Genomic DNA, 18,767 nt, shown 5'->3' with positions numbered 1-18,767 from the left:
CAGTTGCCATACCACTGCTAATAATATATCACATTAGATCTAAGCAAATGTGCACATATTTTGTGTGGGTCCCAGTTACAAGGTGGGATACAAATACAAGTGTATTTCAGCTATTTTTAGTGATAGGGTCACATGATTTGTGAAAAGATAGCTTATCTTCGCCCACCTTCATGCCCAGTTGCATGGGAAATTTGGGGTATTGCTGACAGTAACTAGCGTTCTCCTGTCTACTGATTGCAATATCAAAAGTGAGAAACTGACCTCCCTTTCAATTTAATTCATTTATTAAATATTTATAGATTTCTGCAACCAGTAAAAAAAGTTAATTAGCAGTGATATTAAAGTAAAACAAAACAAGAAAAAAACTCAAGCATCTATACGTACATGTGAACTCATATCATGCACACATGATGACATATATCTATCACATTGGGCACCTTTGCTGTGGACAATTACTCTCCACAGATGTTGTTGCAATGGACACAATTACTCTGCAAATACCAACGTTGTTTTCCTTATTTGGAGGAAATTGGCCAAACTAATTAAATACCAATCCAAATGGGGGGGGGGGGGGGAGAGAAGTTTATTTGCACAAAATGGCAGGCAGAAAGTATAATGGCTTTGCAACATGGTCCGCCAGTATTCAGCAATACAGAAGGATAAAGGTGATTGATTCAGCTTGAGGCCACACAAACCCACACTGCCTGGACTATAAGCTTAGCTGCTAGTAAAGAGATAGTGACAGAGAGTCTAAAAGGCAGAGAATTTCCTTATATGGAAATTTAGGATGGGTATTCAGAAATGCAGTGGGTTAGCCAAAAACACCAGGAAGGGGGAAAGTTCACGTGCAAATAGCAACATTACAGATCTTGTGATAGCCTTTGCCAACCTGGTTCTGGGCTACAGCTTTCATCAGCCCCAGCCAGCACAGCTGTGCGGAGGGGAGCTGCAGTCCAAAACATCTGGAGGTCAGATGTTGGCGAAGACTGATGTAGGTAAACAAGATCTGAGAAATATGAAAAGTAGAGGGGGGAAACAAGGAGGGTGGAAACACAATAAATACCTGACCCCAAAAGGAGAGAACAGAAACAGCTCCCTGGATTTTCACTGTGACTTAACAGTACAGAGTCACAGTGCACATCTGGGACGCAATGGTATTTCAGGCAGTTAACCAGAGACAGATTAATCTGTCTCTGCTTACTGCTCGGATGGTCCAAATAACCTTCAGCTGAGGCTTATCCTGGCTGCATTGAATTCCACCCTGGATTCATAGAAACATGTCCCAATAAAGTTGAAAAGTAGGCGGGGGGGGGGTTTCCTTTTGGGATGACACAGTTTTGTGCTTCCCACAAGGTCCTGACTACTCCAAAAGAGAAAAATAGGAAATATGGCTGAGAAGCAGTGAGTTGAGGAAGGAGGCAAGGGTAGGTTTCATCTAAGGCTGAAGAAGTGCTCCTCCTGTAAGGATCCATGAGTTTGGAGCAGTCTTGGGAATCAGTGGCATGGAACTGAAGAAGAGCGCTGAACAGCCTGCGAGGTAATTGAGCAGGTCCCAGTTATATGAAAGAGAATGTCTGAAAGACATTGGCTCTGGCACAAAGTGTGATTTCATTAAAGCCAGCTGGACATTATATGTTAATTAATTCAAGTACTCAGCCATTACAGGCATATTATAAATTTCCTGCCTTATAGAGGCAGGGATATAACAAGGAGTCTTTGGCCAGTCAGAACTTGCAGTCAGATGACTACATACTCCTCATAAGGAAAGGTGGATCCACCTCTCAGAAAGCAAAAAAGTAAATTGAACGGCGGGAGGGTGATTGCTGGAGACTGCCTCTGTTACTGAACTGTGTTAATTAAAATCGAATAAGGGTTGACTTGCATTACACATGGTAGAAGTTATGCTAAGTTTAATTAACAACAGTGGGCATGCTGTGGTGCAAGAGTGGACACCATCAACCATACTGCCACCCTTTATGCACATGTGCACTTCTGTGCCCCCATGACTCAGCCATGAAAATGGTGAGAAAGCACTGTATGCTGGAATACCCAAATTTCATCACATGAATGGCAGTGGCATGATGTATGAAAACCACAGGAAAATTACAGTACAAACACTCCTCTCTTTTTCCAGGTTAACAGGGTTGAAAATGGATTTTTTTCTGGAAGCAATTATCATGAAAATTAGCACTAAACTTCCACTAGATTCTGCTTGATTTCTAGGAGTGGCTTCTACATTGTATGACAGATCACATGAAACACACAAATTATCGGGAAAGGAAATGTCATGAAAATGGAAAAAAGTACTGTCTGAATACAGGCGAGTCACACCATAATTTATTATTTATTTTATTATTTTCTTCATCCATCACTTCTTAACCTGAGTTCTCTAGGTGATGCTATAGCTGGTGATGCTATAGCTGGGGTTCTCAGGGCAATGTACGACTTAAACAGACAAAAAGAAAGTAAAACATAAAATCAGACCAACCAGACAAATATAAACTAAAACATCCATCAAAACTAAAATTCAGAGAGTTAAAACACCTCATGGGGCAAAACACACAACCATGATGATAACAGCAGACACTCTGTTGCCAGTAGCAGGCACTATGTGACTATACGAATACTCCACATGCAAACACATAACTCCTGCAGGAAGTAAACTATTGCATTCAATGTTATTTGAATCTACGCATTTTGCTCAGTAGCTGCCAGACAATGCCTAGCAGGAGTAAGCAAATAAATCACCAGGTCTCACTTCATAACAGTTTAACAATATTCTGTAAATATCTACTTCAAAAATATTTATACAGTAACCATTTAATCATACTCACTTTACCTTATCTACAGTTCTTCTCATCCATTACACACAGTGGCTCAAAGTGATTTAAGACTATTTTTACCAGTCTCTACAAATCATTCCTTGCAGTTTCAATAAAATAAAATATTCTGAATCGTAGCTAGGCAGTGATTAATTCTCACATTAAATTCTAAGTTATCCTGCCTCTGTTCATTGTGCCTCTGATGCAGTGTGATGAACTTACCTGAGCTGCTGGATTAGATCTTCACCTTCTTTGATTACATTGAGGGTTGCATCGAGGGTAGCTGTTTGCTGCTGCTGGAACTGCTTAATGAGTTCTTGAACAGCATCCACTGAGTCAGCACAAACATCTTCCAAGAGCTCCTTCTGCAGGTCTTCCATCCATGTCCACAGCTGTAAAGGAGGAAAGGAACACAAATGGAAGGACAAAAGGAACACAAATGGAGTGGGGGGGGGGGAAAGCGGGGGGGGAAAAAGGAAGAGATTGAGTTTTAACCCTTTAATCCTCTAAAGCCAGCTCAAAGAGTATTAATCAGTGTACTACAAAGCACACCATGTCAGACGCTAAAGGACACTGAAAATTACATGTATTGAACAACCAATATATTAGATGAAGTAATCTGAAATCTCATATTAAAATGAATGCACAGTATGAGCACATATGGAATGGGCTGTAATTTACTGTCTTTTTATCAAGAAGATAATCAAAATGTTAAAATACTGTTAGGTATATAATACCCCACCCACCTGTATGAATACTAGATTCCAGTTCTCATATAGACTGTGAGCATATCATATTCTGAAATGTATGGAATATTAAGGTGTAATGAAGAAAAGCAGATGCCAAAATCTTTGTGGTTAACTTTCAGCTATTTTCTGTTTCCTTTGTGCAGAAGCTTAGCTTATGATCAATCTTCTAAATATTGACACCATAAAATAATAAATTCACTCCTCCAACTTCAAGAGCGGAATATATGTCTCATTAACATATCTTACCTGAATGTGATACACATTACATGATCAACCTATGAAGGAGAATGTTACTCCTTCAATCAGAGCTGGCTTGCCTATGCTTAGGGGGTGAAGCACCTGCTTCAGGCGGTGCTGTGTCCACCCCACCGCAGCAGAACTCGGAGGAGCGTCCAAGTTCCTGCAGAGTTTGGCAAGAGCATTGGGATGCAATGGGCAGGGCCAACCTTTTCCCTCATTAAAGGTAAAGGGACCCCTGACCATTAGGTCCAGTCATGGCCGACTCTGGGGTTGCGGTACTCATCTCGCTTTATTGGCTGAGGGAGCTGGCGTACAGCTTCCGGTCATGTGGCCAGCATTGACTAAGCAGCTTCTGGCGAACCAGAGCAGCGCACGGAAACGCCGTTACCTTCCCGCTGGAGCGGTACCTATTTATCTACTTGCACTTTGACATGCTTTTGAACTGCTTGGTTGGCAGGAGCAGGGACTGAGCAATGGGAGCTTACCCCGTTGCGGGGATTCGAACCGCCAACCTTCTGATCGGCAAGCCCTAGGCTCTGTGGTTTAAACCACAGCGCCACCCACGTCCCTCTCTGCTTTTAAAAAACAACCTTCAGGACTTCATGCCGCATATACGTATGCATATAGCACCATTTGCCCCTTAGTCTTTTGTAATGCACTTCCCCAAAACCTACTGTGGCCAGTGTGGCAATCAAAAAACCATTTGGAAATTGCTGTCCTAAAGAGTCTGTAACATTCTTTGTGGCCATGTCAACCACGCTTTTGCCAAAGTCATTTTGAAACGTGCAGCATAAATCTGAAGTGTGAGGATTCCTCCCCCCGCCAAACATAATAAATGTATTGATTACAATTCTACCCTACTATCCCATTGCCCTTGAGGAAATTAAATAATGAAGTTTATTTTTCTCTCCAAACAGAGTCCAGATTGATTCAATACGTAATTCAAAGCTAACTAGTTATTTGTCCAAATTGTTTAGTATACAGAAAGCTGTTCATCCTTATGATGAGGTATGTGAAAAATGATAGGCAGCCCTTAACTCTCACAGCCTGCACAAAAGCTACCTAAAACATATGGGGCTGTTCTTTGAGGAAACAGTGCAAAAATTGTATCAAGAGAGACCTTATAAAGGTTCCCCTCAATATAAATAATTTCTACCTCAAATCAGATTGGCTATTCATTCAGGAGCTTTATTTTCTCTCTATTCATTCATTCATTCATTCTATTTTAGCCCTGCTTTTCAAGTAAGTATCACTTACAGAGTGGCTTGCCATAATTGAAAAGCATCATAAAGTTGCAAAATAAAATATTAGTGATGCATCCCCCTTCTGTGGATGTACATACCTTCTGCATGTGGTTTCATATTTGCTGTTTTGATTATGTACTGTACTATTGGGTTTTAATATTTGTGATATTGTATTGATATAATATTATTTTATTATATTTATTATATTTATTTGTACAGTGGTACCTCGGGTTATAGACGCTTCAGGTTACAGAATCCGCTAACCCAGAAATAATACCTCGGGTTAAGAACTTTGCTTCAGGATGAGAACAGAAAGCATGCGGCTGCGCGGCGGCAACGGGAGGCCCCATTAGCTAAAGTGGTACCTCAGGTTAAGAACAGTTTCAGAACGAATTAAGTTCTTAACCCGAGGTACCACTGTACTGTAAACCAGTGATTTATTTTGTTTTTAAATGAGGAGTGGTCTACACATGTAATAAAATAAAGACATGAAATATTCATGGTAAATGTAGGGGGAAATCCCACAGCTACTGATATTTCTTCCCACTGGTATATGGGGTTGTAGATATGGGATATTAACGTATAAATATGTGGTAAGAAACTTTGGAGATGTAGATTTCACATCTGGCTATCATACAGTAGAATTAAGGACTCAATTTGTATACCACAGTGAAAAGCAACACAGAAGTGATGGTGATACATTATAGAAGTCATGATAGTCCTAGAATGGAGGAGGAGGAAAACAAGTTTGAGAAAAGAAAATAATAAATTCAGTGCAAAGATTAAGATTTGCTCTCAGCTAGTTATTTTCATGTGATATACATCTAAATTACTACTACAGATGATGCAACCTGAACTCTTACGCATTTGCAATATACTCAAACAAATCAGGTCAAGATAGCATCAGAATCGACATTAACAGTGTTTATTCATGGTGCATGACCTTTTACAACAAGGATTTGCATATTAAAAAACTATTAAACTGTACATCTTCGTTGACTCAGAAGGTTTTAGTCCCCTGGTCTTCAGTTATGACTGCAAAATCCCATTACAAAAAATATGTGCTGTTAATAAGATTAAAAATATTTCAGAAACAATTTCAATCAAAATGTGATTTTTGATCAATTCACAGGATTCCCATTCATGTCCCAAGCAAGCCACACACAGTAAGCAAAAAACAAACATTAAGCCATAGTTTATGTGTAGTATGGGGACACATGACAACTTTTAGTAGGTAAAAGACACCCCAAATTTGTAAGTAAACAATTCAACAGTGATGAGTTGATTGGAATTATTATGTCATGAATGGAACCTAGTGTTTCAAGTCTAAAAAGCATTGAATCAAAGCAGATTATGGCATTCAGTCTATGTACAAAAAGGGCAAGTAGAACTAGGCATCACAGCACCTAGTGGCTTTAAGTAAACTGAGGAGGCAGTAATAGTACTGCCTGTTTAACACACAGGGGCCTGGTAGCATATGTGATGAGGCTTAGTGCAGTCTTCTGGGCCACTTTAGACTTTGTCTTATCTATTCTGAGGCTTCCAGTGCATTCCTCTCCAGCACAAAGCCCTCCAGAGAGCCAAGTATTTCTGTCTGCTATGTGCACAGACTTGGGTTAGGTTCCAAAAGATGGAAGACAGAAGAAGGGAGGTCAAGTACAGGAATCTCCAAAGCAACTATTCTGCATGATAAGTTGCTCAGAAAGAAGAACCAAGCCTAAGACAACCGTATATAAGGCTAGCCAGGCCCTTGTTTTCTTCGGCAATAAATCTGCTTCTGCTAGGCTGATGAGCTACCATTATCTGGGTAGCACTAACAGAATAAAAGACCACACAAATATCTCCTTTACAGCCACCCTTCTGGCAAAGAAAATAAGGAGCCCAAGTCCTGCTGTCAGATTCTCTGATTCAAGCTTTCCAACACCTTACGGTTTCACTCTAGCCGACAGTTCTTGGGCAAAACAAGAATCCATCTCGCAATGTAAGCTAAGACATTCTTGAAATAAACAGATATCAATTCAAAGCTATTCATCATTAAAGTAAGGCCTCTTTTGATGTTTCTGTACAAGAATGATGTCCTTGCATCATAGGGAAAAATTGTAGTGCTTATAATCTGATGTTTCAGATTTTTTCATGCGCCAAATTGATACAGCTAAATATAACCTCTACTCGAGGCAAATATGCTTAAGGCAGCTATGCTTGTCTCAGTTAGCATGCCAAGGTCCCAAAAAATGTGTGTGATGGATTCAGAGTTCATCCATCCCATAATATTAAATTGTGCTACTGGGGAGTCAGATGCTCATGAATTGTAGCTTTACAATGACTGACAAAAACATGTTCCTATCTAAAATAATATTTTAATTTCTATGTCATTATTAATCTGGAGGTAATTAAGAGCAGACATTGTCAAGGGCAAGCCAAATTCCATGCTTACATTACAGAGGTAAACTGGATGAAAGCAATCAGCATTAATATAAGCCCTCTTCAGAAAATCTGTGTGGACATGGGGGGCAGGGGATGATCACCCTAGCTGCACCCCCTTATTGCCACTCCAGTTACCCTCTATGAGCTGGGGGGGACTGCTGAAGTGAAGAGCATCCTGAACTCATTGAGACTTTCCATGCATTTTAGAACCCCCAAGTTCTGGGGACTTCCGGCGAGGCAGCATGGCGGCTGCAACAGCAGAAAAGAGCTCCTGAAGCCAGCCAGAGTAAAAGGCTCTGTCTGGCCGACTCCCGGGCTCCCAGGACTGCTGCCGCCAGCACCGCCAGCGGAGAGGAATCGGGGGTGCCCGGGCATCTATCAAAGGAGCCAAAACACCCCCCCCCCACGACTGAGATTGAGCCGGAAAGGCACCCGACCACCCCCCCAACAGCCGAGAGGAGCTCCAAAACCAGGAGGACAGTGGAGCTAACGCAAAGAGGGAGAAAGAAAGGGGGAGAGAGGAAGAAAAAGAAAGAAAGAAAAAGGAGCCCCAAATTTACCGCTGCTGCCCCCATCTCTGCCGACGGGAAAGCAGAGGAGAGGTAGGTAAGCACGGGAAGGCAAAAGAGGCTCCGGAAAAAACATGTGGCTGAGCCCCACCGGGAGCTCCAGCGGCAAGGAAAACACAGAGAAGCCGCATAACAAAGGGGATCACAGAAAGGAAGAAACTACCTTTTTTTCCCCCTTTCTTTTTTCCCCCCACCGCTTTTTTTTAACCCCTCCCTCCCCCTCCCTCCCCCCTTTAAAAAAAAATAATATATCTTTTTTATCCCCCCCCATATACCTACTTTTATCACTTTTCTTTTTAAAAGAGGGGCCACTGCTGCTGCAGCCACCCTTTATTGGAATCTTTATTTTTATTTCTATCTTTTCTACACACTATTTAAAGACACACTTTTCCACACACACACCCTCAATTTAAACCTCATTTTATTTCCACCTCAAACTCCCCTCTTAAGAATTAAAATGGCAGTACCCAGAAAACAGCCCTGAACCATCACAGGCCATTTCCTGGGACTGCCACTTCGCCCCAGACTTTCCACTCTCTTTTACCTATCCTCTTTTACCTATACTTTACTCATTTTTTTAAAAAAATAAAAATAAAAAGCTCTATCTATCTAAAGACAACCCCCCCCTTTTCTTTCTTTTTTTTACCTTTAATTCTCATTTTTATCTTTTACCCGTACATTTTTAATTACTTTTTTACAAACAAAAAATAAAAACAATAATTAGGGGGAAATATTTTTTTTTTTTTTTTAAACACACCATACAATTCCCCCCCCCTTTCTCTTTTTAAAGCCCTTTCTTTTCTATTTGTTGGCTTGTTCTTGAGGGGGGAATCTTTCGCCCCCAGCTACGACCACCACTCTCTTTTAAAACAAAAATTTCCTCCATATCACTGCTATTGCTATTGATACTCTTCCCCTCAACTTCCCCCCTTTTTTATTTTTCTCTCCCTTTTTGCTCTCCCCTCTCTCTCTTCACCCCTCCTCATTTTTTCCTTTTATCCCACCTTTCATTTTCCATCCCCAATTTTGTTTTCTATCCCTTTTATTTTTTTAAATCAACCCCCCCCTCTCCATCCCCCCTTCCCCTAAAGGAAACACATACACACATTCATATCACCCTATCATAATTTGCCCCCCTCATACTATAGCTAAAACTACTGCTGCACTCTAATACCGCTGATATTACTGTACTATCTCTCCTCTCTCTTTCAACTCTCTTTTTCTCTCTCTCTCTCTCTCTCTCTCTCTCTTCTCTTTTACTCCAATCTCCCCCTCCCCCCGCCTCCCCCCTTCTTCTTTCTTTCTTCTTCTTCTTCCCTTTTTTCTCCCTCCACCCTTTACATATAGCCTATTTGTCTGTCTCTGTTTCTGAGCGCACTCCCAACCCCAACTTCCACCTTAACTGGACCCCAATACCCCTTTTGGACATATACAACCCCCTCCTAAACACATATTTCCCCTGGCCCCACCCCTCTAATCTCTTGCATCTCTACCTGCTAACCCCCCTCCCTTTATATGAACTGTCTGTCCGTTAGTCTACCCATCTCTGCTTACCTGCCCCCCCCCGCCGCTGAGGCATCTACAAAAGCCCTAGAGAAGTTCTTAAAACACAGGCTAGAAGTGACACAAATGACCACCTAATCCAAACGCTCTGTAAAAGCCACCAGCCAACAAAGCCTGATCAGCTCAGCAACCCAACAATACCCAGGAATCACCACTGCCACAACTCCTAACCACCACACGCCCTACCCCAAGAGGACGCCAAGCCAACCTCAAACCAAAACCATCAGGGAGACCGAGATGACACCAACCAGGGAGATGGCAAACAATGCTAAGATGGTAACTCCCCTTCAAGATGATGACCACCCAATAACGAAACGAGATCTGAGGGAAATGGAAGCAAGATTAGAAGCACGATTAGAAGAAACACTGAAGGCCACAATGGCTCCCATGCAGGTACTAATCAACAATCTAACCTCCAAAATGGAAGCTCTAGAGAACAAGAACCAAATGCAAGAAAGAATAATAGAGCAATACCGGGAGGAGAACGCACGTGTGAACAAGAAACTGGACGAACTGGTAAACCAAATGGAAGCAGAACACAGAGAGATGAAAATTAAGCAAGCCGACCTTGAAGACCGCAATAGACGTTGTAACATCTGCTTCCGCAACTTTCCTGAAAAAACAGAGGAGAAAAGCCCAGCAGACCAAATTATACGCTGGCTGAAAAACACAATCCCAAGCCTGAAACTTGAGGCAGATGACTTGGAGAGGGCTCACAGAGCCCTAAAACCTATGCCAAAACCCAGTGCCCCCCCCAAGAGACATCATTGTATGCTTCACACGCTACAAAAAGAAGGAAGAGGTATGGAACCACCTCAAAAACTCAACCAACCTTCGATATGGAGAAACCCCCATTCTGGCCTTACAGGACCTATCTCAGGATACCCTAAACCGGAGGAAAAGCCTGCACCCACGCACCCAGCGTCTCCAACAAGCAGGGATCAAATACCGATGGGGCTTCCCCTTCCGCCTCATTGTAACAACCAATACAACACAACACATGGCTACCAACATACCTGAGGCCCTGCAACTACTAAAGAACCTTGAACTCGACCTCCCACCGGAATGGCAACCGACAAACCCACCAAGTGACAGCCCCAACCACGAGGAAACAACAGCAAACAACTAGACAACAGTACAGAAGAAAAAGAAACAACAGAAGCGGCACAACAACGCAAACCAATACAGGCAAGCATCATGCTCAGAACCTTCCCGCCGGCCATACGACACAAGAAACCAGACCAAGATTAACCAAACCAATTCATCGCAGATGGACAACCCTACAACAACAACAACCCCAGCTGAATGAAGCAACCAGGAAAAAACCACAAACTGAAGGACTGGTGATTCCCCCCTGTTATGTACTGAGTTGAATAGGATCCAAACTGTAGCAGTCTGATTGGTCCTAGAACAATAGGATCCAAAAGGCAGCAGTCTGATTGGTCCTAGAACAATGCAGCAGTCTGATTGGTTGGCAGGAACCACCCAATCCTGCTCCAGATAGAAGTGAATCCACAACCTGATTGGCTTACAGTAGAATTCCAGAATTAGCCAATCATGTGCAGCCCATTGTGTAAATAATGTATATAAAGCAGATACTGTGAGGGGACATTTATTCATTCCTCCTCACCACTATGAGCTGAATAAAGAGCATGAAATCACTTTGCGACTCTGAGTATATTTCACTGGCGACGAAGGTGGGATCCCGCTGAGCTGACTGCCACACACAGCACCGCAGCACCGCCAACTGCCGCACCGCTGCCTCGCACCGTGTATCCAGGCTTCAGCTCCGGGGCACAAGGAACTCAGAATGGCAGCCAACAGCAGCTTCTCGCCATTCAACCCAGCATCTGGAGACTGGGAAGCGTACGCCTCCCGTTTCACCTTCCTCCTAGAAGCCAAAGGGGTCACCGATGAAGAAGACGCCAAGAAGAGGGCGATATTCTTCAGCGTCTGCGGAGAGGAGACGTTTGAAATCGCCCGGGCTCTCCTTGCGCCTGAAGACGTCGCTACTGTTCCATACAAAACAATAATGGAACAGCTGAAGGGGCACTTTTCGCCGCAGCCCTCAGTGGTGGCTCGTCGAAATGCCTTCTACGCAAAGCGGCAAGCCCCTGGGGAAACCATAACTGGGTTTGTGACCTCTCTCCGCCAAGCCGCCCGGTTCTGCAACTTCTCAGAGCTGGAGAACATGCTTCGTGACCGCCTCGTCGGTGGCCTGAAGGATGAGAAGCTGCAACGACGCCTCTACGCTAAGAAGGACCTAACGTTCCAGGTCGCTCTGGAGGAGGCCCTGGCAACAGAAGCTGCCGAGAGGTCGACCCAAGAGGCACGGCCGAGCCTGCCATCCCAACCGAGGGTCCACCATGAAGACCTCACCGACGACTCAGGATCCGACAGGGAGGAGGTGCACCGAGTACAGCAGCGCACTCAAGCAGCGCACAGACCACAGCTGCCTCGACGAGAAGGAGGGAACTGCGCAAGCTGCGGGGAGAGTCACGAGAGGAGGACCTGCCGTTTCCGCAACGCAGAGTGCAGGCAGTGCAGAAAATCGGGACACATCGCCCGGGTGTGTCGGGCTCGGCCCACCCGACACCAGGCATCAGATGACCAATCCAAGAGCCCCAGGTCCCGGGGCCCAACGCACCAAGGCAACTCGACGGAGCTCACGGACTTCCAGGTATACCAGTTGCCCCACCCCAACGTAGAGAAAATTTATGTAGAGGTACAGATAGAGGGGGCCCCATGCCGCATGGAGCTTGACACGGGTTCAACTCTATCCATAATCTCGGCAAGGACCTTAAGGAAACTGTGTCCCACTGGGGGTCCCAAACTCAGGCCGGCCCCATTCACCCTCCGGGACTTCCAGAAACGTAAGGTCCCCACAATGGGGGTGGGGACCTTCAGGGTGCAATACCGAGGGCGGACGCGGCAACTGGACTTGCTTGTGGTCAAGGGCCCCTACATTAGCTTACTGGGATTGGCATGGTTTGGACCACTGGGGCTAGCTGTCACCGGGGTGAACCACACTAGCTTACAAGTGGACGTGGACGCCATATGCAAGGAATTTCCAGGGGTTTTCGATGGGAAATTGGGACAGTATACGGGCCCCCCCATTGCGCTACAGCTTGACCCCGCAGTACGACCGGTCAGGCTCAAGGCCCGCCGGGTCCCGTTCGCCTTGAAACCCCGTATAGACGAGGAATTGGACCGACTCGTAGAGCAAGGAGTGCTGGAGCCGGTGCCTAATGCTCCCTGGGAAACCCCAATCGTCACACCCGTCAAGCCTAATGGTTCGGTCCGCATCTGCGCAGACTACAAATGTACCATAAACAAGGCCCTCACGGCCCACGCATACCCAGTGCCAGTGGTCAGCCATGTCCTTGCCACCCTGGCTGGGTCGAAAATTTTTGGCAAGCTGGACTTGGCCCAAGCATATCAACAGCTGCCAGTAGATGAGGCCACAGCAGAGGCACAGACGATTGTGACGCACAGAGGAGCGTTCAGGGTAAAGCGGCTGCAATTCGGTGTCAGCGTGGCACCAGGCATATTCCAGAATATAATGGACTCTCTCCTTAAAGGGATTCCTGGCGTCACCCCCTTCTTCGATGATGTGTTGATTGCCGGCCCCACACCAGAGGAGTTTGAGGACCGCCTCCGCACCGTTCTGCACCGTTTCCAGACGGCGGGTCTCAAGGTGAAGCGGGAAAAATGTCTACTAGGAGTGCCTCAGGTGGACTTTCTGGGATTTATGGTGGACGCAGAAGGGGTCCACCCGACTGGGGACAAGGTACGGGCCATTTGTGATGCCCCAGCGCCCAAGAGCAAGACTGAACTTCAGGCCTTCTTGGGACTATTGAACTTTTACCATTCCTTCCTTCCCCACAAGGCGGCGGTAGCGGAGCCCCTACACAGACTCCTGGACAAGCGGGCCCCTTGGGTGTGGGGCCAGCGCCAGGAGGCCGCATTCCAGGCAGTCAAGGACTTGCTTGTCTCAAACTCGGTCTTGGCACACTTCGACGAGAGGCTGCCGGTGGTGCTAGCATGCGACGCCTCACCCTATGGCATTGGAGCTGTCCTGGGGCACCAACTCCCGGATGGAAGAGAGGTACCGGTGGCGTACTTTTCCCAGACACTCAACACAACCGAGCGGAACTACTCGCAAATCGACAAGGAGGGTCTGGCAATCGTAAAGGGAGTAAAAAAATTCCATGATTTCTTGTACGGGCGGCCCTTCACCGTGGTGACTGACCACAAGCCGTTGCTTGGCTTGTTTGCCCCCAAAAAGCAGACCCCCCAAGTGCTGTCTCCTCGCGTCCTCAGGTGGTCAATTTTCCTTGCCAGCTACCAGTATGCACTGATTCACCGACCTGGGAAGGCGATGGGCCATGCGGACGCCCTCAGCAGGCTACCACTACCGGAAACAGGCCCTGACCCAGCACCTGCACAAGAGGTTATGAGCCTGGAGCTGCTTCCCGACCGCCCCATTCAGGCACAAGAAGTTGCACACCATTCCAAGAAAGATAGGGTCATCTCCCGGGTCCTGGACTGGGTGTGGAGGGGATGGCCCAGCAGCAGCCCCGGGCCAGAATTCGCCGGCTACACAACCCGCAAACATGAACTGTCGGCCCACAAGGGGTGCCTGTTATGGGGAAGCAGAGTCGTTGTTCCCCAGCCCCTCTGCAAAAGGGTCCTCACAGCCCTACACGAGACACATCCAGGGGTAGTAAGAATGAAGGCCCTTGCCAGGAGTTATGTGTGGTGGCCGGGGATCAATGGAGAGATAGAGGCCTGGGTCAAACACTGCCAGGCCTGCCAAGAATCCCGCCCAGATCCCCCAAGGGCCCCAGTCCAGTCCTGGGAGTCCGCCCGAGCACCATGGTCACGCCTGCATGTGGATTTCGCTGGCCCCTTTCAGGGGAAAACATTCTTCATAGTGGTGGACTCCTACACCAAATGGCTGGAAGTCGCACTGGTACCGTCCACTTCCACGTCCGCAGCCATCCGGGTACTACGCAGGCTGTTTGCAACCCACGGGCTCCCTGACACTCTCGTCTCAGACAACGGGACTGCATTTACGTCAGGAGAATTCCAAACCTTCACAGCGCAGAACGCCATCCGCCACATCCGTTCGGCGCCGTTCCACCCTGCCACCAATGGCCAAGCAGAACGCATGGTGCGGACCACCAAGGACACCCTTCGCCGCATGACGCAAGGGGACTGGGAGTACCGCCTTGCCACATTCCTTCTAGCACAGCACAGCACCCCCAGCTCAACGACTGGCCGGAGCCCCGCTGAACTACTAATGGGTCGGCGCCTTGCAATCAGATTGGACCGCCTTCACCCCGATAGAGCTCAGGATGAGGTAGTGGTGGGGGAAGGCAGGAACCCCCGGACCTTCGAGGCCCAGGACCCAGTGTATGCAAAGAATTTTGGGGCAGGCCCAGCATGGGTACCCGCCACAATCACCAGGGTCACTGGCCCCGTGTCGTACGAGGTGCTAACGGATGGGGGGCAATGCTGGCGCCGCCACTGCGACCAGATACGGCGACGATTCCCGGGAGAAAACCAGGAGGAGGACAGGTCAGAGGAGTCCCAAGGGAACAGCGGGGCAGTGAGGCCCATAGAGCAGGAGGGGCCAGCAGGAGAGGCAGAATCAGTAAATACAGAGAGGACCCGTGAGGCCGAAAGGACACCGGAACCAGAACCACGACTGAGCGAGCCGGTTGCACCAGACCAAACAGCCGCATCACAGCCAGCATCCTTGGAACACGAGCCAGAACCCGGAGCCCGGACCAGGGAACACCCCAGGCCACAACGCACACGTAGGCCGCCGGCATACCTTGAGGACTATGAATGCGACCTCCCGGGCAGGACTGGAACTTAGAGGGGAGGGGTGTTATGTACTGAGTTGAATAGGATCCAAACTGTAGCAGTCTGATTGGTCCTAGAACAATAGGATCCAAAAGGCAGCAGTCTGATTGGTCCTAGAACAATGCAGCAGTCTGATTGGTTGGCAGGAACCACCCAATCCTGCTCCAGATAGAAGTGAATCCACAACCTGATTGGCTTACAGTAGAATTCCAGAATTAGCCAATCATGTGCAGCCCATTGTGTAAATAATGTATATAAAGCAGATACTGTGAGGGGACATTTATTCATTCCTCCTCACCACTATGAGCTGAATAAAGAGCATGAAATCACTTTGCGACTCTGAGTATATTTCACCCCCCCTTTCCCCCTCTCCCCCCCCAAAACATAGATTTAGTTAACACCATCAACATCCCCCCCAGCCCCGCACCCCCACAGGAATCCCCATCCCAACACCAGTCCAGACGACCTCAACCACATTCCCCATCACCCACACCTTCAACACCCCCATACTCCATACTAGGGAAAAACAACTCCTCCAACCTTAATAACACAACCCACAATCAGGCTAAAATCTGATACCCAACCAGCACTATGGTGGCACCAGAGCGTACCAGCACCCACATCCCCACCCCAACACACCAACAATGTTGCTCATAACATTGGCAACATTGCTTATGAACCTTATACCTGACAGCGACGTTACAAAGTCACTTCACACTGTCTCACTGATCACCCCCTATCGCAAACAACAGGGGGGATGGCCTGTCCTTGAACACGGCCTTCCACACCAGCTGAGACCTAGGACCAACTGGCTAAATGCCAGATGGCCTAAAATACCCCAAACAAGCACCTTATATGACTACATATAGGAAACTCTCTACCACTTACCCCCTACTCTTTAACCCAAATCTTACTCTAATCCCATTAGCCCCCCACCCACCACACCCTAGGTCAGCGCAACCCCACTGGTTCTTTAAACAACACGAAGAGAGAGACACAAGACAACCCGAACGGGTTGGCAGGGAATCACCCCACATAATAGATAAGCAAGATGGCTAACCTAAAAGCAATTACATTAAACGTGAGGGGGCTGGGAAACCCCATCAAAAGAAAACGCATCACCTCATACATAAACACCATGAAACCACACATCACCTTCCTACAAGAAATACACAACCCACCCAAAGGCAGCAAACTCCTGAGCGACCCCCGCTTCAGTCAACAGTGGGTCGCACAAGGCTCAGGGAAAGCTCGTGGTGTAGCCATAATACTCAGTAGAGACCTGAACTTCACTGCCACAACAGTCCTCAAGGACAAAAAAGGCAGATTCATTTTCGCTAAAGGGACACTAGATGGCAAAATCAAACTGACAATCGGCTCCATATATGCCCCAAACACGAAACAATTAGAATTCTTCCAGAAGACACTAAACAAATTCCTCTCCTTCTCTGAAGGGGAAGCAATCCTAGGAGGGGACCTCAATCTAAATATGAAAGGTATATCCCTGAAAGATATCCACCCACAACCCCATGGGCAACCTTCCTCCGAAGGAAACCCCCAACAACCAGGAACTCTTACAAGTTACTAAAAATGCTAAAAAACAGGGGTCTCTACGACATTTGGGGTGAGCAAAACCCGGGAGACATCAGCCATACATTCCAATCGGGATGCCATGATACAGTGTCCAGACTGGACAGCATTCTACTCACACAGGGTCTGATCCCCTCAGTAGAATCAACAAACATAGGTAACATTAAAATCACAGACCACGCCCCAGTAGAAGTCATTGTTAAAATAGGAGAAGGAACACAAACCACCCCATCATGGTCCTTCAGTCCCATCCTAACTACAAACAAACAAATTAGAGAGAGTCTCACAAAAACCCTCCAAAACTACTTCAAAGAAAACGATGTAAACAATATAACAACCCCCCTCCTATGGGATGCAATGAAAGCGGTCACCAGAGGAGCTTGCATAAAAGAGAAAACATTCCTTAAAAAACAAACCTCCTCAAAAATTAGCAAAATAGAACAAGACATCACAGCCCTCTCATCACGCTACAAACAAACAGGATCTAAAAAACTCCTCAAACTTATAGAACAAAAAAGGAGAGAACTAGACTCCCTAGAAATTAACAAAACAATGATCAACATTCTATACTCTAAACAACGTTTCTACAAATATGGAGGGAAAAACTGCAGATCACTAGCAAATAGATGTAGGAAAAAAGCACTCAAAACAAGAATACACTGCATCACCAAAAAAGACGGCAACATAACATTCTCCCCCGAAGAAATAACCTCAGAATTTGCAGGATTCTACTCCAACCTATACACCTCCCATAACCCACCAGAGAAGGAAATCAGAACATTTCTAGCAGGACTGACCATGCCTACCCTAACTGATGAGGAACAGGAATTCATGGACAGCCCTATCACCCCAGAGGAAATAGATGCGGTCCTCAAAAACCTGAAAACACACAAAGCCCCAGGCCCAGACGGCTTCACAGCAGAATTCTATAAGAAATTCAAAGAACCCTTGATGCCCTACATGACCCGCCTATTCAACAACATCATAAAAGGGGGCCCCATCCCCAAAACCTGGACCCACTCCAAAATAGTCTCCATCCCAAAACCACTAAAAGACAGCCTCAAAGTAGAATCATACCGCCCAATCTCATTAATAAACCAAGACTACAAGATATTCACATCAATCTTGGCCAACCGCCTAAAAATCTTCCTACACAAGTTAATAGCCCCAGACCAGACTGGCTTTGTCCCTGGCCGCAATATAACAGAACCCATTAGGAAACTACTGAACCTGATCGAACACAGCAAGGCAACCAAACTCCCATTGACAATTATGTCCCTAGACACCCTCAAAGCCTTTGATTGCTTGGAGTGGAAATACATACTAGCAGTACTAACTAACATGAAATTTGGCCCCAACTTCCTACAAATCCTCAAACAAATATACTCCCAAGCCTCAGCAAAATGCAGAACTAACAATATGGATTCTAACACTATAGCTATCCAAAGAGGCACGAAACAAGGATGCCCACTGTCTCCCTTCTTATTTATCCTGGCTCTGGAACCCCTAGCAATCTGCATCCGAGCAGCCACAGACATCAAGGGAGTGGAAATAAAAGGCAGAACCTATAAATTAGGGCTCTTTGCAGATGACCTAATGGTCACAACACCAGACCCCATAAGCACAGCAACCTCCCTAATCAGAGAACTCAACACATTTGCAATGTGTCGGGCCTACAGGTAAATTTTACAA

The 18,767-nt window shown here is 46.4% G+C and overlaps 1 protein-coding gene across 15 annotated transcripts in view; it reads right to left on the bottom strand.

Moving 5' to 3' along the window:
• Positions 1-18,767, bottom strand: part of KALRN (kalirin RhoGEF kinase) — a 509,101-nt gene that overhangs the window by 171,405 nt on the left and 318,929 nt on the right. For all 15 annotated transcript variants that reach the window (XM_081004646.1, XM_081004656.1, XM_081004642.1 and 12 more), the window contains one exon: positions 3,045-3,214. In XM_081004646.1, coding sequence (XP_080860772.1) covers positions 3,045-3,214 — 170 coding nt within the window. The remainder of the gene's footprint in view (positions 1-3,044; positions 3,215-18,767) is intronic.

Source organism: Podarcis pityusensis (assembly GCF_964106645.2).
Source record: "Podarcis pityusensis genome assembly, chromosome: 1".
Lineage (NCBI taxonomy): Eukaryota > Metazoa > Chordata > Lepidosauria > Squamata > Lacertidae > Podarcis > Podarcis pityusensis.
Note: the sequence above shows the minus strand (reverse complement) of the source record. Positions and strands in the feature narration are given on the sequence as shown.